This window comes from Antrostomus carolinensis, unplaced genomic scaffold (genome assembly GCF_000700745.2).
Source record: "Antrostomus carolinensis isolate BGI_N321 unplaced genomic scaffold, ASM70074v2 scaffold4310, whole genome shotgun sequence".
In the NCBI taxonomy this organism is placed as follows: domain Eukaryota; kingdom Metazoa; phylum Chordata; class Aves; order Caprimulgiformes; family Caprimulgidae; genus Antrostomus; species Antrostomus carolinensis.
Window position 1 is genome coordinate 38,362 of NW_010287600.1, and position 25,564 is coordinate 63,925.

General features: G+C 43.6%; 1 protein-coding gene across 1 annotated transcript in view; it reads left to right on the forward strand.

Annotated features, from left to right (window-relative positions):
• Window positions 1-25,371, forward strand: part of TMC2 (transmembrane channel like 2) — a gene marked incomplete at its 3' end in the record, with an annotated part of 25,774 nt that extends 403 nt beyond the window's left edge. The window contains exons 2-16 of the mRNA XM_010163416.1: window positions 116-163; window positions 2,209-2,530; window positions 3,599-3,751; window positions 6,540-6,630; window positions 7,542-7,623; window positions 7,908-8,014; window positions 9,759-9,857; window positions 14,641-14,783; window positions 16,453-16,600; window positions 17,047-17,235; window positions 18,739-18,918; window positions 19,725-19,877; window positions 21,191-21,319; window positions 24,228-24,295; window positions 25,132-25,371. Of these exons, the coding sequence (XP_010161718.1) occupies window positions 116-163; window positions 2,209-2,530; window positions 3,599-3,751; window positions 6,540-6,630; window positions 7,542-7,623; window positions 7,908-8,014; window positions 9,759-9,857; window positions 14,641-14,783; window positions 16,453-16,600; window positions 17,047-17,235; window positions 18,739-18,918; window positions 19,725-19,877; window positions 21,191-21,319; window positions 24,228-24,295; window positions 25,132-25,371 (2,152 nt within the window). The remainder of the gene's footprint in view (window positions 1-115; window positions 164-2,208; window positions 2,531-3,598; window positions 3,752-6,539; window positions 6,631-7,541; window positions 7,624-7,907; window positions 8,015-9,758; window positions 9,858-14,640; window positions 14,784-16,452; window positions 16,601-17,046; window positions 17,236-18,738; window positions 18,919-19,724; window positions 19,878-21,190; window positions 21,320-24,227; window positions 24,296-25,131) is intronic.
• Window positions 25,372-25,564: the final 193 nt, after the last annotated feature.

Consider the following 25,564-nt stretch of genomic DNA (forward strand, 5'->3'; position numbering starts at 1 on the left):
ATCAATAAGGGACGTTCTGCCAAGCTCAGCTGGCGCTTAAGGACTAGCTGTGTAAAGCATCGCGTGTGTAAATCCCAGCAACAAATGCAATTACTCTTTGTTCTTTGTCTTGCAGTCGGAATGGAGATTGATGGACAAGTCGAAAGCGACACAGAGAGTGAAGGTAATGTACAGATTTAAAAATGCATTCTTGTTTGACATCCAAGAGTTGATACCTTTGCTGCTTCTCTCTGGGTTGTGACTTGCTCTACAACAGGAACCATTTCATGAGCTACTTGTAAGCAAGCAGATTTTTTTCCTGGAGGTTTGATTTATAATAACAATATGTAAAACACCATTCTTAAGCAGCCTGTCCCCTTTCATCCATGGCCCTAGAGCAGGAGGCTGTTGGAGCCCATGTTCCTTGGCAGTCATCCCTAGTAAATCAGGCATCACAGTAAAGTGCTATGCAGGGCTGGGGCTGCTTTGCACAGCGCCAAGGTCCTGCTTGCCCTCCCTGTAATGCTTGCTTAGACCATAACACACTGGTAACTTGATTAATAATGGTCACGAGAAGATAAAAATGAAAATGGATTGGAGGCAGGCTAATGGCTGTTAGGAAAATCAGGAAGAGGCAGTGACAGGATTAAAAACAGCTTTAACCCTGTATGTGTAGTAAATAAAGAGAAACAGCTCAGGGGTAGGATTAGAACAATAAACAGAGATAGCCGAGAGGTAAGATCATCACAGCACTGGATAGGTGATATGAATGTAGATGCTACTGCAAAAATGGTTAACAACTGTGTCTGTACAACCCATAAAATATGAGAAAGTAATTAGCAAATGACTGTGATTGATTTTTTTTAATCATATCCACCTTTCCCATACAGGCAAACAAGGAAATAAGCTAAAAGTAACAAATGTATGTTCACATTTAACCTAATATTTGCTACATTGCCAATGAAAACAATGATGGTGGCTGCACGAAATTATAATTTTCACAAAGAAGGTCCTTTGACCTAGATCACTAACTGAAATTCAGCTGAGATGGACCATTACATAGTAACTGAAACCTACCTAACAGCTCCTGAGAAATTAGTTAAAAGCTTCTTCTCATTCCCAGTGACAACTGTGTCGGCCACCACCTACTAATACTTTACCACTAGACAGCAAAATCTATTTGCTTGCTATTAATTTCTAACTTTCACCAAAACAAAAATGCAAACACTCAAATTCTTTTTGCTTCTATTTTCCTCACCTTTCAGGCTGCTCATTTTTCACTCTGGATCCTATTCCAGCACAATTTCCCTCTTCCATTACAATTTCTCCAACCCTGGGGGAAAAAAACAATGCCAAATTTGTTTTTGTTTTTGTTTTTGTTTTTTTTTAATTTGAACACTTTATTTTCATTATCCAGAAACTTTGTAAAATTAGAAGCCAAAAGACTCTGGAAAACTTACTATTGATTTTAAGTGACTTAGTGGTAAAAGGCATGGAGGAGCTTGTGGGTTTTTGAATGTTTTTTTTCCCCTTTCCTTAATATTCTGCAATTCCATCACACTCCATTTCAACCCTTCAAGCTGGAAGCACTTCTGACAAATGAGGTTTTTTTGTTTGCAGTGCCGATAAGAATGAAATGTGCATCCAAGATTATATGGTGGGTTTTTTTTTCCTTCTCTGTATGTAGACCTTTCTATAGAAAAGAAAACTCAGAGAAACGAGACCTAGTGCTGCCTAAGCTGTAACTGATCTCTATATAAATAGAAGACCTCCATCCCCAGCCTTGAAAAGTAACCAGTTTTCAAGGGCATTGCACCAACAAGCACACTACATACCCCATAACCAACTGCAATTTCTGTTTCCATTGCTCTGGTGTGTTGACAGGTCAGGAAGATGTCTGTGCTCTCTGATGGAGAGGCTTTTGCATTTGTAACTAATTTCCAGTTTTCTCATGGTCACCTATAGTCACTGATGTGCTAAAATTAGCTGTACCATCTTAAATGGAGTTGTACAATCAAGGAGTTGAACGTGGTTTTTGGACAGGGTATAACACAAAGCCCACCAAGGTCAACAGGCATCTGGTCTTTGACTTGGCTAGTGTTGGCATCAGGCGTCCTGGCTGCCTGTGTTTTTCTGATGAATCTTTATTTTGCCAGCATGGAAAGCTAAGTGTTACCCAAAGTACTTTTTTTGTTTGATTTTTTTATTATTTTTTTTAATCTCTTGCAGAAGATGAAGTAAAGAGCAAGACACATAAGAAACAGCCCCTCAGGGAAACTGGCAGAGCAAGCAGGCTTGAAAGGAAAAAACAAGAGAAAGACAAAGAAGAGGAGAGCAGAGGGGAAGGCAGTTGTGGCCAACAAAACAGAGCTTCTAGGAGAAAAAACTACCAAAGGAAAAACAGTGATGGAAAAAAGGCAGGAGAGGAAGGAAGAGAGAGAGGCAAAAAGGCTCCTACCAAGGATCAAAAGGAGTCAGAAAACAAAGAAAAGAAAACAAACAAGAAAGGAAAGGAGGAGGAGAACAAACAGAAGAAAGAAAGGAAAAACAGGTAATTAAACAATCCCTGAGTACAGCAGTATCGACATGTCATCAGCTTGTGGTGTGTGGGTCAGAGCTGCAAAACCAATAGACTGCAAATAAGTTACTGCTCTCCCAAAAGAGATACAAGGGTGGAAAACAGTAGTGTAAAAAGCCACCCAACCAAACTCTGTCCAAGGTCTATAAATATGTTAAGGGCGAATGTCAGGAGGATGGAGCCAGGCTCTTCTCAGTGATGCCCAATGGTAGGACAAGGGGCAATGGGTGTAGCTGGAACACAGGAGGTTCCACTTAAACTTGAGAAGGAACTTCTTTACAGTGAGGGTGACGGAGCCCTGGAACAGGCTGCCCAGGGAGGTTGTGGAGTCTCCTTCTCTGGAGACATTCAAGACCCACCTGGACACCTTCCTGTGTGATCTCATTTAGGTTCCTGCTCGGGCAGGGGGATTGGACTGGATGATCTTTCGAGGTTCCTTCCAATCCCCAACATTCTGTGATTCTGTGATCTGTCATTATCATTTCTCAGCCAGGATGAGATCCATGCACGCAGAGGAGTCCTAGTGCGTACAGCTGCGGGTAGAAAAGCACTCTTCAACAAGACAGCTTGGGTTACTCAGATCTGGGCATGGGTTTTTGGTTGGTTGGTCTATGGAAACATTCAGGTTAAAATGGATTTCTCATGTTTTCAACTCTCTTCCTCTTCCAAATCTTGCATGTCACAACCTTCTGCTTGTCCCCATATCTTCCATTTCCCTCTAAAGGCATGAAAACCATTTTTTCCAGAGCCAGCTGTAGCCTGAGGCAGTGCTTCTGCAGCTGAAGCGTGGTCCAAAGCACAATGTCAGGTGGGTCACGGTGCAGTGCAACTACCTGTTGATTATCCTGGCTGGAAGCAGCCTTGCCCTGAGCACAGAGGGACTGTGCTGGCATCACACCAAGCCGGGGGACACTGAGGCACTGTGCCCACGTCAGAGTGGGATCTCCAGGGGCCAGCAGCACTGTGCCCACTCCAAGCAAGACCTTCTCTCTAACTCCTGCAAGATTTTCCATTTTGTGTTCTTCATTTTGTGTCTCTCAGTACTTCTTCTGCTTCTTCCAACTCATCCGATGAGGAGTCACTGTCAGAGGAAGAGCTCGCAATGTTGATGGAGCAGGTGGAGCAAAAGAAAAAACTGATTTCCACCATGAGAAACAAGCCTTGGAGGATGGTGAAGAAGCTCTCAGTGCTCAGGTACCCATCACACCGGGAACCCACATCCCTAGGCTCTTTGCTGACTGTCAGATGCACTTTATCTTTCCTAGAAACTGCATTTTTGCTGCAGCTCCTGCAACACCTCAGTCTCAGAAAAAGTGACTGGCAGATCCTGGCCAGACTCTCTGGGTTCAAATGGTCAGAATTAAAATGTGGAATTTGATTTTCAGCCTCTGTAACCAAAGAACAGATAAGGTGCAAATCTGTTCAACTGATACCCACGGCCAGGTCATTCTACCCTTGTATTTAAAACCAAATGACTCACTGCTGTCAGGCTACTTGCTAAAGCAAACTCTGCGCCCTGGTTTGCTTATTCATGCCCATTGTCAGACAGAAATCAGAGTGGCAAAGTGCCCTGTTACTTCACACTTCCTGAGATGGTGCTGCTTGGAAAAAATGCTGTATCATTTGCAGAGGTTTATGGGGCAAAGATTATATTGCCTCCCAGTCCACGCTGGACACAGGCAGCTGCAGAGACCCCTTAGTGCAGGGCAATAGTGGGCCATGGGCCAGGGTTGACCTGGGAAATCAAAAGCCACAGGTCAACAGGGAATGGCTCATAACAAACCATTCCCATGTCGAGGCAATGATACAAATCCCAGCTCTGTTGGTTAAAAAATCATCTGAAATCCCTTTCTACTGGGAGGGTTTTCAAAATAGCATTGTACAGGCATATACAGCCCTATGAGGAGTGGTGATGCCCCCCCTCTATCCTTGCCAAGAGGCTGCTCAGAGCCTCAGTGAGTGGGCTGTGAAGGCTGGTAGTCATTGTGAGTCTCTGCTTCTCTCCCAAGACCTGCTCCATCTTCCATTAAAATCAGAAGCCTTGTACGCTGCCAATTATCTCTAAAAATCTGGGTAAAGATCTATGCAGGGAAACCGTATTAAAGCAGCTATTTCTATCTTGCAGGCACGCTACGAGCCTGAGCTCATTACAAATAAAATCTTATAACCCTCAAAGTCCAAAGTTCTGCAAGAAAAGGGGGAAAAAAAAAAAAAAAAGCAAAGGAGCATAATCTCTAACATATTTTCCCTTGGTGCAGGATCCTGGCTAAAATTCTGCCTAGGATGATGTTTGATCATGTACCTCCATCCTTTCATCTTATCCCTGAACCATGGCAATCATTACCGCCTGCTAATGAACCTAAACAAAATTGTTGTATTGCTTGTGCAGGGGTCTCCAGAAAGGCTCTCAGTGCTGTACAGCCATTAGTTACTTTGGCTACACAGACTCAACCCTGAGACAAGAAAGGATCAGCCCCGTTGCACAGATGAGGATTGTGAAACACAAGGAGAGAGAAACAATATGTTCAAGACTTAGAAATCTCACTTTAGATTTAAAAATAAAGTTACAGGAGGTTACTGGCTGAACTAGCCAACCTATTCCTGAGGTTACGGGCTGAACTAGCCAACTATTTCTACCAAGTAGAAGTCCATCTTCCCCACACCCTTAGTATTGCAAAAAACCTCCTGACTCCTTAAATTTAATCTCTTCTCATGCTGTATCAGCAACATTGATACCCAATATAATCTTATTCACAAGCTCAGCATACTCTAACAGCAGCTACTTAAGTTCTTTTCTCAGTATTTCCCTTAGAAACTTGTTCTAAAACTAATTTCAATTTGCAGCTTGATTTTACTCCTGGTCAGCATACATTCATTTCTCCAACACTGAGATTATCCTGTTAGGCAAATTGTATGTCTTTGACATTCATCCAAGGAGGGATGAATATCAAAGGAGGGAAACTCTGCACCCTCTTGGAGCTTGTTACACTAGAAAACATTATTTTTTCTTGATCAACTGTTGTAATTTAACTTCTCTGGCAGACAAACACCATACAGCTGCTCACTCACTCCCCGCCCCTGCCCAAAAGGGAATAGGGGAGAGAATTGTAGGGGAAAAGGTAAGGAGACACATAGGTTGTGATAGGAACAATTTAATAATCATAATAAAATAAACTTAAAATAATAATGACAATTATAATAATAGAATATGCAAATGAGTGATGCACAGTACAATTGCTCACCATCTGCCAATAGCAAACCCAGAGCAGCAAAAAAAACTCCAAACCTGAAACTGCAATCCTGGAAGAGAGAGAGACCCTCTTCCTGGCCAGCCCTCGTTTATATTCTGAATATGATGTCATATGACATGGAATATCTCACTGGTATATCCAAATACCAGTTTGGTACTGGTAATTTACTATGCTCCTGCCAGTTTCTTCTGTGCCTGCAGACTAGCAAAGCATGGGAAGTTGGAAGTCCTTGATTTCCCAGCAACAACCAAAAACATCAGTATATTATCAACATTCTTCTCATACCAAATCCCACCCTGAAACCAAAACACACATTCTAGCTGCTAAGAAGAAAATTAACTCCATCCCAGCTGAAACGCGGACAGCAATGCACCAGGAGAGAGGAGTTATAGCAGGTGTGCTGGGGAGCTCTGGAGGGAGAGGAGCAGGCAGGCTTTTGGTCTACACCCAGGGAAAAGCGGGCAGCAAGATCTAGGGCACATCTCCATTGCACGAGAGCTTTGGGGACCCATTAACTAGCCCTGGGTGGGTACGTGAGCTCTGCAGGGCACAGCAACACCACCAGCAAATAGCAGCTGGCACCCCAGACACAGCATGGGGCGCGGAGACCCCAAACCCCTGCCTTCACAGGGGTAGGGTGGCCCGGCTGCTTTCCCACCGGTGCAGGCAGAGGTGAAAAGCTAAAGGCCCCTTTGCTGTTTCAATAACCTACTTCTTTATTTTCCCATTAGGGAGGCGCAAGCTTTTGTAGAGAAGTTTGAAGGAGCTCTGGGAAAAGGGAAGGGCAAAAAGTTGTTCGCCTATAAGATGATGATGGCAAAGGTAAGCGCAGCAATGATGTCAGGGAAAAGCTTGGATACCCATTTATGCTTCCATCCCATTTTTGTTAGTTTATTAACCCATATTTGGCAAAGGAGACACTGGGAAGTCAGAATAAAACTTTCTGCTCATATTAAAAAAAATATTAGCTAAAGCTGTAATGGATACAGAAAGAATGAGGGGAATCTTCCCCCTACCTGAATCTCATTGCCACCTTCCCTGAAGCAAGGGTGGGCTTTGGAGGAGCAGGATAAAATACAGTTTTCTGGTTGTGAGCTCCAAAACCTTGATCTATGAGACAAGGTACCCCCAAAAGAGGAGAAAGGCTGTGCCAAACTCTGGCACTGCCCCATGGACCCCTGTAAAATTTAATGTGCCCTGTTAATGAGACAACAAGGAAGATAATGAGTGTGTTTTAAGACTGAAGCTGGTAACCGAATTCCATGTTGTCATGGAGATTATATTGAGACATGAAAAATGGAGCCAGGCTTGAGATGATGAAATCAATGGGAGTTTAGCCGCTGGCCTGACAAGGAAGGATTCAAGCTCAGTATTTGATTAAACTAAATTTTGTTTTAAATAGAGTTGGTTCTGCATCAATTCATTCAATCCAGAGCTAGGTCTGAATTTTCCACCCCTGTATAGTATGGTAAACTCGTAGCACAACCATACTTTTCTGAAAGCCTGGGAAGGTTACAATTCAGATAAAGAATGCAAACACCTTGGGGAGGGGGGCTTTTGGCTTGACAGTAGTTTCCAAAATAGTCCAAAACCTCAGACCTAGACCAGAGTTTTTGCTTTGGACCTTACAGCCATTCCTAACAAATGCTCCCAAACCCTGACATTAGAAAGCCCTGCAGATGAAGCAGCCTCCCTCTTTGCTCCTCTCTGCTCACAGTGTTGTCTTGTTTCAGAAATGGGTGAAATTTAAGAGAGACTTTGAAAATTTTAAAACCCAATGCATACCCTGGGAGATGAAGATAAAAGAAGTGGAGAGTAAGTGGAAGTTTGCGCTGTGTGGTGGCAGTGAGACACTTTGTAAGGCAGCTTTGCCTTCATCCAAGCAATGCTCCAGCTCCCTGGTCCCCAGTCTCTGCTTGCCCTGGGCACCAGTACCAAACACACACCCCGAGCAGCACTGGGCTTTGCCATCCCCATCAGCAGTGGGGACTGTCGGGAGGGTCCTGGGCAACTCACTGGGGGAGACCTGGGGTCCAGGTCTTGCTGAGAACAGTTTAACCCTCCTAAACTCCTAACCACCAAGTGTCTTCTCATTCAAGGTCACTTTGGCTCCTCAGTCGCTTCCTATTTCATATTTCTACGGTGGATGTATGGAGTAAATCTTGTCCTTTTTGGATTAATATTTGGACTGGTTATAATTCCAGAGGTAAGAGCTTAGTTTTCCCATCAGTAATACCTTGCCCATTGCTGAACATGAGCATGAGATTGATGGCACCAAGTGTCTTATAACAGGCAGTGCTTTAGAAAAATGAAATGTGTAAGGACAATTATTTACCAAGAACAACTTCCAAGGCTGTTACTGGCAAGGGAGCAAAATTTGGATTGAAATCAGGAAACCTAAAATGCTATTGAAGATCCTGTCCACCCAGCAGCTAAAATAGGAGCTCAAAACCCTAATTTAAGGATATTTTTACATTTTGCCTAAAGTGAAAAGCACAATCTAGGAATCCTCCTAGGTACAAGTTGAGGCCCATAAGAGCCATAAAAAATGGGCTGTGGTCTGAAAGTGATTAAGAAAATCTGCCTTTTGGTCCCTCCGAGGGGCAGATCCCCAGGGTGACAGCCACAGCAGAGTCCTGCAGGAGGAACCACTGAGGAAAGGAACAATTTCCAAGCACTTTGCTGACTAACACTTGTTTGGGAAATCTCCCTTGTAGGTACTGCTACTGCAGGTGATTCACAAGAGTTTTATTTTTTGTTTTTCTGTTTCTCACTGTTCTTGGAGAAGGAAAAGGATCTCCTAGCCAACTTTATATTATCATTTATTGAAGAATTTTTTAATATAGCTATTACAGCTCTGGCTTAATTACTCAATGTAGTATTTAAAGGCTGTGCAATCTGCAGACAGTGGCATCTGTTCAATGCAGATTTTTTATGGAGCAAAAATGCAGCACAGAGTCTCTCCTGAGGACTGTGCTTTTGTTCTCCTTAATGTGGTCGCTCACACTATCAAAAGTAAAAGCTCTGTTTCCTCCCAGGACAAAGAGACATAACCATTAGCACTGAACAGTACAAATATATTTTGCTAGGAACTATGCATATGGTAGAAGACTAAACAGCTTTCATCTTTAAAGTATGTGTATTGTTACTCATTGCCTACTGAGCTGTTACGGTATGGAGAGTAGCTGGGCAATAAACATTTAATCGTAAATGATTTTTACATTAATTATATAGCCCTGAAAAATGAGTGATAGATGATATGCTAGGACGTTTCGAGGCTATAAATGTTAATGAGATATTTTGGTATAGGCATCAGTGAGACTCTGCTTGTAAATATGTAACTACCTCTCCATAGCCCTTGATGTTCTGTCTGGACTTCAATAGCTGCTGGACTTGCTGTAAGACCTGCTTTGTGTGGTGCCATCAGGAGAGGCTGCACCATAAAAACTGTTCTTTGCATAATTTTGTCATATGCTTTTTGTCCAAACTTAACCGCCCTTCACCTCACCTTGAGATCATTTTTCAATTCAAAACTATATAATACAAAATATACTGCAAGCTCAACCCAATGCTCTTCACTTCTCTCAAAGGAGGAGTCCTGCATAAATAGATAAAGCTAATCCCTTTATTGCATTAGACCCATGAAGTTCAAGCAAAGAACTTCTTGCTAAACTGAGGATATTTAAACTGGAGCTGTCCATTGAGGGATACAGTTCCTTGGCAAAATCTTCCCGTGCCATGGATGTTAGGAGGGAAAGGGAAGTCCTCTGGCTATTTGGGTGAAGTTAATTCTAAATATTTTAAACTGTTGTTCTGGTATTAAGAAATTAAAACTATATTAAAATCAATCAAAAGCAAACCAAAAGGGACTCATTAAGAAAAAAAAAAACTGCTAAAAACTGTACTGTGTGTTATACTGCACATGCATCACTGTTACTGATGTTCACCAGGTCCTGATGGGAATGCCATATGGCAGCATGCCGAGGAAAACCGTACCCCGGGCTGAACAAGCAACAGCTATGGATTTTTCAGTTCTTTGGGATTTTGAGGTAAGTACAAGAGCATTAATCATATGACATCAGTTGAATACCTCCTAAAGCCATTCAGAAGTAGTTAGTGGTGCTACCTGGATAAATTTGATCCAAGATCAACTAGCAAAGCACCTATTTCTTCCAGAAGATGAAGACACCTCTGCCACAAAATCTTTGTGGATCTCCAGAGATTTCTGGACAAAACAGCATGTCCACATGCAGGCACCTGCATATGGATTTGAACCACTTCCATATACAAAGGTGCTGGCTGGCATATGTCACACGTGTACGCTTGTACACGCAAACACACACAGCCCTGTATTTCTCAGCGTGGCGGTAACAAAGTAGATGATACACTTTTATTCCAAAGGGGACATATTACACCCCAACACAACTGGCTAACACCACCCAAAATGTGTCTGTCTAGGGTCAATGAGGTGCAACAGGACAAAGTAAAATCCACTAAGGTCAATGGAATTATACATTTCCACACTGAAGGAAGTCAAAGCAGATTTAGAAACCCCACATCCTTTTATCTACACAGTATTTTTATTCATGAAGTACAAGAAGCCAAAGTTAGGTTTTTCTACGAGCATTAGTAGAAGCAGGTGACTATACAAACTGCCCAGTGATGAGCTTGGTGTAACTCATTTTAACCACATTCAGAGAATTGCCTCATGAACTCAGGCAAAAAAAACCCCATCCATTTTCCAGAGGAAAAAAAACACCCAATAAATACATTTCTGCTGTATACTAAATCTACATAGAACAATCTATAGAAATACATATAGAAATCATATCACATTCATAATGTAGAATTTTATTCTGGGGAAAAAAAAATAGGCACAAGAGATATTGTACTTCCAACTAGAAAGGCAACAAGCAGGCTGGTGAAACGGGAGAGCTCCTCCAAACCAGGCTGCCAGAAGGTGAGTTCAAGCTGCAGAGCCCCTGCGCAGGCAGGGAGCTCCTCGCCATACCACTGACCTTGCTCATAGCCTTGGGAAGGAGATCGCTTCCCACATCCCTGTTCCCCTGAAATATTTATATGAGCCTGAAGTTGGAACCAAAGTTTAGGACTTGCACCCAAAGGGAAAGCCCGAATTTCCAGCTGCCCACGAGCACTTGGCTGCAACTCCAACTCAGATGCCCTACAGTTACTCTTTGCCTTTGAAGATTTAGGGCAAAAGGATTAAGTGTTTTCAGGGGATGATCCAAAACAGAAGAAGACATGTGCAGGGAGTGAAGAGATTCTGCTGTGGCCAATACCTTGGGATCTGACTTTCAAAGCTGCTACTTCTGGAAATAGTTTTTAAATGCTTGTTGGCACTGGCCCACGTATTACAAGTGTGGGACCTAGTCCTTCTGTAATAAACCCCATCTCAATTTCCTTAGCTAAAAAAAACCTTCTGACAACTACTTTTATGTAAGCCAGAATATTTAATTTATTAATAAGGCTTCAAATACTGGTGTGTCCAGGAACCTGACAGGACCAGACCTTCGTTCACCAACCATTTTCTGCTGAGGATCTTTTTAGCCCTTGCTCTCCCAGCACTTTCACCCACTTGCCAGAATCCAAAATTCAGAGGTGAATTAGCAACACTTTTAATAACGTCACCTTAAATGAAAAGCTTATTTGAGCATCACACTGTAAAAATACAAGAACCAGCATTTGAATTCATTTGTCCAGGAAAAAAAAAATAAATAAACAAAACAAAAATCCCCAAAACACCCACAGGAGTGTCACTGAACTGCAGCTGCTGATTTTGTCTGAAAGACCATGAACTATACACAGATCAGTAAGGAAATTTGCTGGTGGATGAAGCTGCACCATTGCATGAAAGGTTGGCTACTGTGACCTGCCAGTCTTCTGCCTGTGGCTTGGTGCATACATCTGTGTTCCCCTGCGGTCGCTGAGGACTTGATCCTCTGAACCTTTCTGCCACACAGGTCCCTATCTCATACCCACGCCCTTGCTGCTTGCAGTCATGCAAGCTAGAGAAGCAATATCCAGCTATGGGGTAAGAATGTACACCTGTACCCTCTGCAGCCAGAAGATGTCAAATTAAGCCCTTCACAGAGGCTTGCCCTTTGAAAATGAATAGATGCTTATTCCCATGGGCTCCACAGGCTGGGTGCAATTGGGAAACATATTTCAGAGCAGGCATAAAATGAAGAGTCAATACTGTGATCTTGAAAAATACATTTCAAGAGAGAGGAGCCAGAGAAATGTATGCTTTGGCAGCAAGGAGGTCACGCCATGGATTTCTAGAGGAGTAGAAAGGAATAAATCTCACTTGGACACCAGACACCATATCTCACAAATGGATTTTGATGAACATACTCAATGATGTGAACACAGAAACTCATTTTTCAGTCCTCCCCATATGATGAATCAAAAAGACAAAGGTTTGGGATTACAACCTGAGAAAAAAACTTGACTAGCGCCTTCCAGGAACATCATCTTTACATTTTATGAGGCTTTTTTCATTACACCTCCCCAGCACACATTGTACATAACATGTTACGAGCCCCAGGCCTCTGTGCTGTGGCATGTCAGCCAAGGCTTGCTGCATTTCCCCAAGTGGCTCAGCAGGGCCAGCAGAAACACGTGCAAAGTCATCCTGTACCTCTAGCACTGCACTTTGTGCAGGGCAAACACACAGCAAATGTGCCATCCAGGGACACCAAAGTTTTATATTAGGTTAGGAATGAAAAACCTAGAGCTTTGGGGGAGCTTAGTCTAATTGAGTCAATGAAAGTGGTTAAACACTGGAAGACAGACCCAGAAAGGTTGTGGGATCTCCATCCTTGGAGATTTTCAAAACTTGGGTGGACATGGCCCTGAGCCACAGCACCTAATTTTGAAATTGGTTCTGCTTTGAGCAGGAGGCTTGACTAGATGGCCTCCAGAGAACCCCTCCCAGGTAAATTATTCAATGTCTCTAAATAAGATCTGTTACACAGTCTCTGGTACAAGCTTCAAGCTATATCTCAATTTTGGTCTTTCCAAAGGCTTGACCAGAGGGGAGCTTGCTCAATTATCATGGTCAGACTGATTAACTGCACTTAACTGATGAGCTGAAAGACAACAGGCAAAAAAATAAAGAAGTTCAATGTGCAAAGATATACATCAACTCACGTGAGATATGACAGAAAAATGGGAGAGATTGCTAATGCAGATTAGGAGATTCGCTCACTCCTTGAACACCCAACAGTTTGTACAGCAAAAAACATACCGACTTGAGACAACATGGTTGATCATAGAATCATAGAATCATAGAATGGTTTGGGTTGGAAGGGACCTTAAAGATCATCTAGTTCCAACCCCCCTGCCATGAGCAGGGACACCTTACACTAGATCAGGTTACTCAAAGCCTCATCCACCCTGGTCTTAAACACTTCCAGGGAGGGGGCATCTACAACCTCTTTGGGCAACCTGTTCCAGTGTCTCACCACCCTCACACTAAAGAACTTCTTCCTAATATCTAATCTAAACCTACCCTCTTTCAGTTTAAAGCCATTCCCCCTAGTTCTGTCATTAACTGCCCTAACGAAAAGTCCCTCCCCAGCTTTCTTATTCGCCCCCTTCAGGTATTGGAAGGCCGCTATAAGATCTCCCCTAAGCCTTCTCTTCTCCAGGCTGAACAGCCCCAGCTCTTTCAGCCTGTCTTCATAGGAGAGGTGTTCTGAGCTCTGCTTTCCACAGGAAAGTAATGCTTTGATTTTAGTCTTTAGTTATATTGGCTCTGCAGGTGGTAGCCAGTAAAAGGAACTAAATCTGCAGGATACTGAGCATCAGCTGCCTTCGAGCTAAGAGGAAAAGTTTCATATCATGCTGGGAAACCCCTTTGCTACAGCATTTCTACAAGATCAGAGTGTTTGATGCTGACTTGGAGAAGCAGGTGTTTTACAGCTACAAAGAGTAATAAGCAGTTTTTTCTGGGAGGGATGAAAGTGCGATGCATAAAAACTATGTTTTAGATTTGAACCAGTACCCTCTGATGTGCTCTCCCTCTTCTTCCCTCTCTTAGAAGGATAAACTCTCAGGATGATGGCTCTCAAAGGTGACAGGGCAGCAAACAGCCAAGAATGAGACATTAAAAAATTTTCCAGGCTGATTTACCTTGTTGTGGTAGTTTAACTTGGCTGGAAACCAAACAGCCACCTTGTCTAGGGAACAGGGGAGAGAATTGGAGGGGTGAGGGTAAGGAGACTCATAGGTTGAGATAAGAAAAACTTAATAAGTTAAATAAGAGAAAATAATAATTACAATAACAATGGTAAAATAATAATAATAATATACAAATGAGTGATGCACAATGCAATTGCTCACCACCCACTGACCAAGTCCAGCCTATTCCCAGATAACGATTCCAGAGGGCCAACAATCCCAAAACCACAATCCCAGGAGAGAGAGAGAGTGCCTCAATAATATGCTGAACATGATGTTATATGATAAGAAATATCCCATTGGCACATCCAAATGCCAGTCTGGGTTTGCTAATTTTAATATTCCTCTCCCCATGTCCTTTGCACCTGCAGACTAGCAAAGCATGGAGAGTTGGGAAGCCCTTTGTCTTCCAGTGACAATTGAAAATATTAGCATGTTATCATCGTTCTTCTCATAACAAATCCCACACTGAAACCAAAACACAGAGCTATTTCAGCTACTAAGAAGAAACCTGGCTCTGTCCAGGGCAACATTTGTTTTAAACTTTCAGTTTTCACTGGAAACCTGTTCCCTCCAGAAGAAAAGCTGCACAGCTTACAGCAAGGTTTGCTTTTGCTTTTCCTCCAGGGTTACATCAAATACTCAGCACTCTTTTATGGCTACTACAACAACCAGCGGACCATTGGCTGGTTAAAATACAGGCTGCCGATGGCGTATTTCATGGTTGGGATCAGCATATTCGGCTACAGCCTAATGGTTGTTATAAGATCGTAAGTACAGTTGGCATTGCCCTCAGGTGTCTCACAGCTGGCTTACCCTCCACGAGAATGGTTCACAGCTCGGTCCAGCCTTGGTCGGACGGCTTGGGAAGTGTGGGGTGAAGGGAGCTGCATGCCTGCTGTGTTCATGGTGGGCTGGGTGGACCTCAGCAGTCCCCTACCTCAGCTATGTGCTCATATCCATTGTTTTGAACCCTCCCACCTCTTTCTCCAGCCTTCTTCCTCCTTCTCTCTGGATCACTTTAACCCATCCTTTAACTGCTACAGGGCCATCAAACAGGTGGATTTTGTACATGAAGGCAAGTAGTGATAGAACCAGGGGAAATGGCTTCAAACTGAAAGAGGGGAGGTTTAGATTAGATATTAGGAAGAAATTCCTTACTGTGAGGGTGATCAGACACTGGAACAGGTTGCCCAGAGAAGGTGTGGATGCCCCTCCCTGGAAATGTTCAAGGCCTGGTTGGATGAGGCTTTAAGCAACCTGATCTAGTGGAAGGAAGGTGTCCCTGCTGATGGCAGGGGGGTTGGAACTGGATGATCTTTAAGGTCCCTTCCAACCCAAACCATTCTGTGATTCTATGATTTTACTTCCAGTAAATTTCAAAGGCTCCTTTTCCCATCCTCTCATTGCAAAAACCCAGTCCTGAAAGCCAATGTGAGTCACACAGATGGTGCAAGTGGTACAGAAAAGAGCCAAACACTGGCAGACTGCTTTTGATACATCCCCAAACCAACTGACAGAGTTTTAAAGTGGACCCCCCATCTCCATGTCCGTGGTGCACTGTTCCCAGGGCACTGAGGATGCAGCCCAGGCACCTCTTGTTGCCAAGAGTCTCTGCAAAGCAAAAATAAAACCCTCTGTCTCTCTCTAGAGGCCACACAATGCAAAGGTTATCCTTCCTTTGCAGGAAAGAATAAGCCCATGGATTTTATCCCTATCAAAACAGGCCCTATTGCTGTGCAGCAGAAAGAGCCTCTTGAGCCTTCAGCTGGAGCGAGACACGGGGATTTGCTGTACATTCACCATGAAATTGCAGCATCTGTTGTCTTGCCTTCCTTGAGGGACTGGTGCTAGCAACTCTAGTGGGAGTTACAGAAGGATTTCAGGGATCAAATAATAGAGAAGGAACAGCAGAAGCCATATCTGTTCCTATGCTGATTAACAAGAATAATCCTTTTTCTCTCCCTGCATGGTTTGCTGCAAGCTCTTTGGCTCCAGCCTTGTGCAGCTTCTGAAATCTCACTAAAACTTTGTGTTGCAGTGAGTGTTATGGACAGCACCAGTGATTTTTGACTAAATTTAACTAACCAAAGGTAGCCATAAGCATATACTGTACCCGAGGACCCAGAAGCACTTCAGTAAACAGACTTTCTTCATGCACTAGCTGGTGGGAGCAATCCTTAACCTGCTTTAATCACCTATGCCAGCTTTTTTCTATATTACTGTTTTTAATGCAAGACCTGCATAGCCCTGAAGATCCCTTTTAACACTGCAGTTCTCCTTAAACCTAAGTCCCAGTTACACCCAAACAATGGTCAACTCCAATCTTTCCTTACCCACCAGCAGTCCCAAGCCACTGGTGCTGCTTTGCGAAGCTGAAGGACATGTGGTGGCTCTGTAACACTCGTTGACCTTGTCACCACACATGTCCTTACACAGGATGGCACGTAATGCCAACGAAAGTACAGCAGACGGGGATGATGACAACTTCACTTTCAGCTGGAAAATGTTCACCAGCTGGGACTACCTCATTGGCAACCCAGAGACAGCAGACAACAAGTTTGCATCCATCACCACCAGCTTCAAGGTAAACCTAACTGGCATTTCTCTGCATCTGGGATGCTCCCAGCACCTACCATGGCAGAGATTTGAAGGGAAATCTGGGTACCAGTACAGCATCTCTCCAGACAAACAGGGTATGGCACTGAATTACGGCAGCTCCAGCTCCCCTGCCTGGGTCACCCCAACAGCTTTTTTAGGATTTGGAAAAAAAAAAAATCTGTTTTACTTCAGAGCACAATTACTCCACCACATTTCCCTGAAACATGGCAAACTGTTTGCCACTTGATGCCTTCCAGTCAAATGAGGATGCCTGTGTGAAGCTCTGTTTGAGTTTAACTCAAACTACCAAGTTCAATATAGTCAGGATAGCATAGGATTATGTTTCATAGGGTAGAAAACCATCCAGTGTTGCCTTAGGCTTGGTGCTGTGAGATACACATTCCAATTCTGTAAGCATCTCTGTTTTTTCAGGAGTCTATTGTGGATGAGCAAGAAAGCAACAAGGACGAGAACATCCACCTGAGGAGGTTCCTACGGGTTTTGGCCAACGTCCTCATCATATGCTGCCTGTGTGGGAGCGGCTACCTCATTTATTTCGTGGTGAAACGCTCCCAGACATTTTCCAAAATGCAAAACGCTGGGTGGTATGAAAGAAATGAGGTAAGCAAACTTTGCTTGCAGTTTTCTGCTGTGATAATTTGCCTTGGACATCAGTATAATCGTTGCCACAGCTTGAGGACAGCATTCAAAGCAGAGGGATTCCCTACCATGGCCCAGAAGTCCCTTTCAGTACCTTTGTACTTGTTTTAGCCAGGAAGTATATTGGTCTCACTAGAGAGTTTCTAGGGCAAATCAACAGCTCCTGCAAAGAGGGGAAAATACTCTAACAATAAATCACAATAAAAATCAATGGGCTTTCAGTGTTTACGTCATTGACCATTTTTTAAAGCATCTGCCTCAAGTTGCATACCAATACGTACAAATTCTGTTGTACTAGAAAGCCTCTCGAGTGTTAGAAATGTCCATGATCAGACATAAAGTTAAACTCAGACCTTTATTGTCCATCTTGAACAATGGGAGTAAGATTTTACAACCTGCAGAAAAATCTCAGTTGTCAAAATTTTTCTGTGTCTGATTTTGAAATGAGAATTTCAAAACTTGAAATCTTCACAAAAAAAAAAAATGTTTCAACCTATGAATGTCTTAATTTCAATGTATACTACATTATCATGTATTTCTATATCAAAGCCAAATTAAATTCTAAGCCATGCATTTTCACAATTCCCTCATAAAACATTAGCAAGACAGCACTTTCTCAGAAAATGCTTCGATTTATTGCAGTGAACTTTTCCCAAAGAAATAAATCCTATTTAAAAAAAAAAAAAAAAGGTTAATGTCCGAGACTCTCCTGGTGATAACTTGAGATCTGAATATATACAGTTCTGGGTACTGTTCCCTAACCTGGAAAGAAAAGCACAAAATGAGACCTGTGAGTCAGAGCCCGCCAGTGACTGTACAGACACAGTCTTCTGCAGGCCAACGGGCACTGTAGGGCTGTGAAAAAAGATAGAGCCTGCAAGTCATGCCTGAGCTGACACTGACTTGCCAATGACCTCCTTGACCACAGTACAACTTAGCTTCTCACACCACATAGAAGAACAAAAATACAACTAGCACATATTTTCTTGAGCTGCAAAACTGAGTCCTTGACGCGCTTCCCTTCAAATCTGTAACTACCTATTGCAAAAGTAAAAGTGCTGAATGTGGAAAATAAACATTAGCATCCACTAATTATCTTTATGCACACAAGCCAAGTCTTGCACTTTCTCCAAAACTAAAATAAGAACCTCCGAGCTGATGCAAGCAGTACTACCAGGGACTTGAGGAACCTAAATATTCATGAGTCTGGACTGACAGGGAACAAATTCTTCAGAGCTTATCCCTTTGAGATAACAGCAAAAGTGCTCCTGCAAGAGCAAGCTATGCAACCCAGCCCTGAGTCTGATGCTGTGCTGCTCGCACACTAAGCAAAGCCAGGAGCTGAGCTTGCTTTGGCTTCTTCCCCTTTATAAATCCTTCGGAAAGCTCCAACCAGTTGCTAGCAGCTCTAATATAGTCACCATTGTTACTATCAGCGGTGATCTCGTTTTCCTCATGCTGCAGGTTGAAATTGTGATGTCCTTGCTGGGCATGTTTTGCCCTCCGCTGTTTGAAACCATTGCTGCACTAGAAAACTACCATCCCCGCATCGGGCTGAAATGGCAGCTGGGGCGGATCTTCGCGCTCTTCCTTGGGAACCTCTACACCTTCTTGTTGGCCTTGATGGATGATGTCAACGAAAAAGTAAGAGCTGAGCCAAAAAGCCACATCCACTAGTGTTGTCCAGAGCTGAGGGAGAGCACAGCCCATCCCCACAGCCAGCAGGGACCATCACCCCCTTTGCAGCAGGCGCTTCCCCCCTCCCCGATCCTCCTGAGCACTGGCTGCAGTGTGCCGGGGGGACTCACAGCCCACAGGGGTTTCCAGAGAGTGGTTATTGTCTCCTAATAATCATGGCATGGATTTTTTTCTCCATCTGACACCGTTTGCAATTTCTATTAACACAGAGCCCAGGATATAATTTATAATCCTTTTCCCCTTCCCTCCTCTCTTTACCTTTATCCTGGTCATGTGTCACAAGCAGATAACTGCAGGAAAGGATAAACCTCTAACTATCAGCAGAAAAAAATGTGTCTGTTTTAAGCTGAGAAGAACTGGAGGAATCAGGAGGGTTTGCTCTGCCCTGAAAAATGTTGAAGTGAGGAGGGAGGACTGGGTGGAGGCTCCCTCTGCAGACATGAGCCTCGTAGGAGGTCTGGCTTCTCCACATGTGGGGAGCAGGCTGCTAGCTCCCCAAAACTCACAGTGCCCTGAGCTGCTTTTGGCCTGGAGGGGCTGCTGCTCCCCTGCTCCTGGCAGAAGGGAAGGAGTTTCTGTGCTATTTCGCTTCCCAGTGCCAGCACTGCAGCCCTCTTGTAAGCAAATGCTTTTATAATGGGTGGTAACTGGTACGGAGGAGCGGGAAACCCAACACCTTGGGTCTCTCCAAATGTATCCTCCAGGGCACCCATTTCCTTGATGTTTTTGGCTGTGAGGTCTCTTTGTTGCAGCTGGCTGAAGAGGATGTGGTGAAGAACATCACTCGCTGGACACTGCTTAACCACCACAACGCGTCTGCGGGGAACGACAGTGCTGCCACCCCACCTCCCCTTGATCCCGCAGATGTGCCCAGGGGACCCTGCTGGGAAACAACTGTCGGCATTGTAAGAAATTAATGATGTAGTAAGTCTCTGGGCTGGTTTGAGGTGGGGTATTTTTAGTTGATGTTGATGGTTTTAGCATTTCCAGGCTAGAAGTTTTCCTCACAAATGGCATCTACTTTCCTGACTCTCGCATAGCAGCACCAAGGCAGTATAAATCCTTGGCCACGGTTCTCAAGGTGTGGTGGTGAAATCCCCAGCTGGACACACCCATGCACAAAAGACCAGGTAGTCTGCAGCCACACCTGATTCATGTTTTGGTTCAGCTCATGACTGCGCCTTTGGAGGAACCTGTCTTCATTACTGCTGCACTTCAGTTCACATTCCAGGGAGGCTTCAGAGCACATGGGTAAAACCAAACCAAAGGATGTGCCCCAAGGGAACTCCTGACACATTGCAGCATCATGAGGCCATGGGATGAGGGCAGAATTAGGCAAAAATAACCTCCTTGAAGTGCATTTAGAGTGGTCTTCAAGGCCTCAGAATTTCACCCTACAAACCCACCCTGCAGCCTTTCCACTTTAGGCAACTTTCTTCATTCAGCGAGAACTGCAGCCAGACTATGCACAACTTAAAGCATAAACCCAATTATTTATTGGCTGATATAGATAGCTAGGGCTTCACCAAGGACAAGGCTATGCATTACTGTGTACACCCCATGGGTCTTCACTGGTCAAGTGGCTTTCAGTCCAATGGGAAAAGACCAGCTCCTTGGAAGGAGCTGATTCTCAGTGCAACTGAGCTGCCATCTTCCAAATCCTTGGGTTTTTTTTCCCTTCAGACTTTTAAACCTTTTCTTATCAGTTTTTCCTTTTGAATCCTTGGGATACCAGCTGTCCTCACCCTACAAGTCTTACTTCTACCTGCAATTTTACAATTCTTGTCTTGCACATCTCCCCTCTCTACATCTCCTCTCTGCTCTTGTTTACAACTGAGCAGTTTCCTCAGGAGTCCACGGGAAGGTTATGGAGCTGAGCCCATAGCAGAGCTACACACAATCAAAATTACCTTCTGTGTATGTATGTCTTACACCAGCGTTATTGCAGCATTAACATTCTGCTTACATTTTACACGCTGCCACAACATATAGTGCAGTCAGTAACACCAGCAACAGCTATCAGGGCTAATGGCTCTAACGGAGTTCATGGCTCCCAAGCACAGAGATGAAGCTTAGCCACTGCCAGGAGTTTGCTCAGGGCATGCCTTTCTGAAAGTCACTGTCATCTACAGACTAATGGCTTAATAAAAAATACAGTCCCGAATACACTACTGAAATTATAGGAGCTAAATGTTTTTCCCCTTGTTTTAAATTGCAGGAGTTTGTAAGGCTCACTGTGTCTGATATCCTGGTGACCTACATAACCATCCTGGTGGGAGATTTCATCCGAGCTTGCTTCGTCAGATTTGTGAATTACTGTTGGTGCTGGGACCTAGAGGCTGGATTTGTAAGTCAATGTCTTTTAGCTGAGACGATAGAAGTAATTTAGGGCCATTTGGTGAAACGCTACAAATAGATTAGTTCTGAATTATTCCAGTGGTCCTCTGGTCTTGTCTGATAATTTAATTAGTGTGGGTAGTCTCTGCATCACTTCTCTGGATCAATTTCATCCCAGAAAGAAACCTAAAAAAATGCAATTCTCTCTCCCACCTCAGGACTTGAAAACGTGAAGGTGAGTTAAAAAATAAAATTAATCTGATCTTCATTCAGTCATTATAACCCCAAACCATTAGGCCCTTCTATACCTCTCCTCAAAGCCCCAGACCTCCCCGTTGCCCACCCCACAGGCAGCAGCGTGCTTTACTCACAGCATTGTCTTCTCATCGAAGCTGGAAGCTGGTGTTATTTCTGCTGCAGAGGAGCAAGGACCATTTCCTTCCTCTCTCCTGTATGCACAACATACAACAGCACTGGACTCTTTCGTATTTATAAAGGCTACATTACCAAAGCAGCCAGTACTGGAGCTGCACAAATACAGAATAAAATCATAATTTAATAAAAAAAAAAAAAAGTAGTGCATTTTTGCACATAAGAAGTGACAAAACCAGATGGATTCAGAGAGTGATGGAAATATCTGGCAAGAATACAATTATATCAGTCCACCAGTTGCCTAACCATCATGCTGTGAGGGTTTCCAGGAGGGGTCTGAAGAAAAGCAGAGGTGGGCACAGCCACAATTTTGCTGCTCATGGAGCATTTTGCATTTCTTCTGGGAGAGGCAGAGAATGTTTCTCAGGGTGGCCAAGGGATTTCAGAGCTTGAAAGAATTCACTGGCAGCCAAGAAGCACACAATTGTTCCCGTCACATGTGCTCACAGATCATGGTCTTGTTGAAGTTCCTGGTTTCCTCCTCCTGGCCATGTCCTCTTCTCACTTTATTAGCCACCTTTGATTGTTTTTTTTAAGATGCTTTCCTCAAAACAACCTTTAGAAATACCACATGGGGTTCTTTTTCATTCTTAATATCTCCATTGTACAAAAAAATTGAAGTCTCTTCTGTCCTGCAGGCACCCTTTGATATATTTAAAAGAAAAAAAAAAATCCTGGACATCCATCCTTCACCTCAATAAAGTTCAAAAGAGTTGCTTTAGGGCTTATTCTGCACTCCCCTCTCTCCTTTCCCAAGGCATTCAGCATCAGCCCAGGCAGGCTGTGGGATGATTTTGCACCAAGAAATAAACCCCATTCAGCATCTGTCAGGGAACGACCAGACAAACATCATCCAGCAAATTGGTTTTTGCAAACAAGCAGTCCAACCCTGCCCCTAAGGAGCTTAGAAGGAGCAAAGAAAGGCCCTTATTTATTAGGGCTGTTATTTATTACTACTGTTAAGTTGCAGCCTGTAACATGGGGCAGCATTAGAGGGTTTGTACTCTGTGATCTGGCAAAGGCAAAACTCTCATGCCAAGCATCTCCCACGGCAGTAACATAAAGAAGAAACCACCATGGGCTTCCCTTCTCTTCTTCTCCTACAACTTTGGGAGAATCACATATTCAGTGTATTACCCCACTAGTGCTCAAGTAGGGGTTGGGGTTTTTTTCCCCTGGCCCAGGAATGAAAAAGGAGTGAAAGATGCTTTGGTAACAGCCATCTAACCCAACCTAGCCATGGCCACCAGCACCATTGTATACGTGTTTTTCTAATGCATATAGTGAATAAGTCTCTTGTTTAACCCAGCCTTCTCACACAGAAGTCTTCGAGGCAGAGGAGAGTAGGCATTGAAAATTGTCTTTGTTTTCATGGGAAAAAGAACACAGTATTAACCTCTAGCTAAAGATTTGAAGTAGAAATGGACTGGAATCAAAAGAACAAAGAAAATGTTTGCACCCATCCCTTCCCAAAGCTGTAAGCAGTCAGCTACGCAAGACTCTGACTAGGCTCCTTTTGAGTTTTCATCATAAAAGACAAACATCTTAAACCTCCACTTTATGAACTGCTGACAGTATTAAGTATATGCAAATTGGGTGAAAACCAGACATACTGCACAGGACATTTCAAACATATAAGGGCATCACCCATCATTTCTTACAACTGTGTTTTCTGCATTGCAGGATTTTTTTTTTTTTAAGAAAACATAAAAGGAAAACTTTACACATAGTTCAAGCTGCCAGAAGCCATCTGAGTTTTGTGTACACAAAAGCAGATATATGCAGAAGAAACAGCAGGTTCATCATGCACAAATCTATCAGAATAATAATTTATAAAAAAACAAATACAGTCAATAGATTAGAACAGCCCATTCTGGATTTACCACCATTAGCACCCACATCAGACAGGTTTCCCCTTATAAAGGAATATTTTAACTACTAGCTACTACAGAGCAAAATGCCACCACCTACCCATCAGGTCAGATATTCCCTCATTTTTCCCTCCCCTTGCTCTCTGTTTCTGTTCTGCAGCCCACTGCTGCAGGACCCGAGGGCATGGATATATCTGGTGTAGCATTTGCCCTCCTGCTCACCCTTATCACAGTTTAAACATTCAGTATTTTACCAGGGTGGAACTGTAAGTCCACAACCAGATGCACCAGCTGGAGCATAAAACCTAGTCCCATGTCACAGCTCCTTTGCTCACACCTGGCTTTGTGTTAGCAGAGAGAAGATATAAACACAGAACAACTCTTAAGCACCTCCATATACCTTGACAATTTTCAGTAAGCCCATAGAGAAGCAGCAGCCCACAGCACAGTAGTTCCAGTTTTGCTTTCACCACACTGCTGCTGGTCATTCAAGCAGTAGACATGTAGCAGGAGCCCTCCCAGAATCCCAGCTTTAAATCAACACCTTTATTCCCAGCCACAAACAACAGTGGGTACCTCTAGCAACTTCAAACTCTCCTTTCTTTACCCATGCAGCCATCCTATGCTGAGTTTGACATTAGCGGCAACGTTTTGGGTTTGGTCTTCAACCAGGGAATGATTTGGTAAGATATTTCCTTTTGGTTGTTTGGTTTGGGGTTTTTGTGTGTGTGTGTTTTGATGGAGGGTTTTTTGTGGGGGTTTTTGCTTGTGGTTTTGCATTATTTAGAAAACCTGTCAGTGAAGTTAGAAGTCTTGGAAGCCAGCTAGAAAAATAACTTTCAGGTTTTGGTTTCTCTGATTGTTTGGTTTTCTGTGTTTGACTCTAAAAGTGGAAATTTAAAAATGTCAGCTTACATGAAGTGGCAAGAATGTATTAAGATGGTCCATGCACTGGGGTAGGAGATCAGAAAGGGTTTGGGAGGTACCATGAGCTTACACGTCAATGCAAGGGCGGGCACAGAGCCAGCTGAGTAGGTCAGGCAGGAGAAGCATGTCCCAAAACTGCCCCAAGGGAGCATGCTGTGGTGCTGTGACAGCACGAGAAGCAATAGGCAACAGCACAAAGCACCTTCACCTCCTCTGGTTGCAAGGTTTCTTCTGCCATGGATTGATGATTTCTGCCCATTCCCCTACTACATCACCTCTGCAGACCCAGGAAGGTCTCTCACCTGATATTTTCCAAGCTATCCCCAAGTGATTTTTGTCACAAATTGAAAAACTTTCTTTACAAGCACTGAGGGATCTGAGACCTCACTGGTCCTCAATGTATGGCTACGATACCCTAACATGGAGGGCAGCTTCTCCTCCGGGAGCACAGGGGTAGCACAAGCCAGTTCACTCAGATTTTATTTGTGGGTAAATTTGCCACCATATGAACATTATTTTTCCTTCTTCTGAAAATAAAAAACCCTCCAGTCTGTCAAAAAAATAGCACCTGTCCTTCTCCTTTCCTTTCCAGGATGGGATCCTTTTACGCACCAGGGCTCGTGGGTATAAACGTGCTGCGCTTATTAACCTCCATGTATTTTCAGTGCTGGGCTGTCATGAGTAGCAATGTCCCTCATGAACGAGTCTTCAAAGCATCCAAGTCTAATAATTTTTATATGGGACTTTTGCTGTTGATCCTGTTCCTCAGCCTCCTGCCTGTGGCTTACACCATCATGTCCCTTCCTCCTTCCTTTGACTGTGGACCATTCAGGTAACAGCAAAATGCACAAAACTCCAGTTTTCTGCTTTGGTACATGGGGTTATTTTCCAGAAATTAGAAGGCCTGGACACCAGCAGAGATGGTGAAATGCCTCCATTCTCCAGCTGGCTAAATCTGGTTGAGTGCACCATCTGCAACCACTCAACCATCTGGTTGAGTGCACCCTCGGCAAGTTTGCTGATGA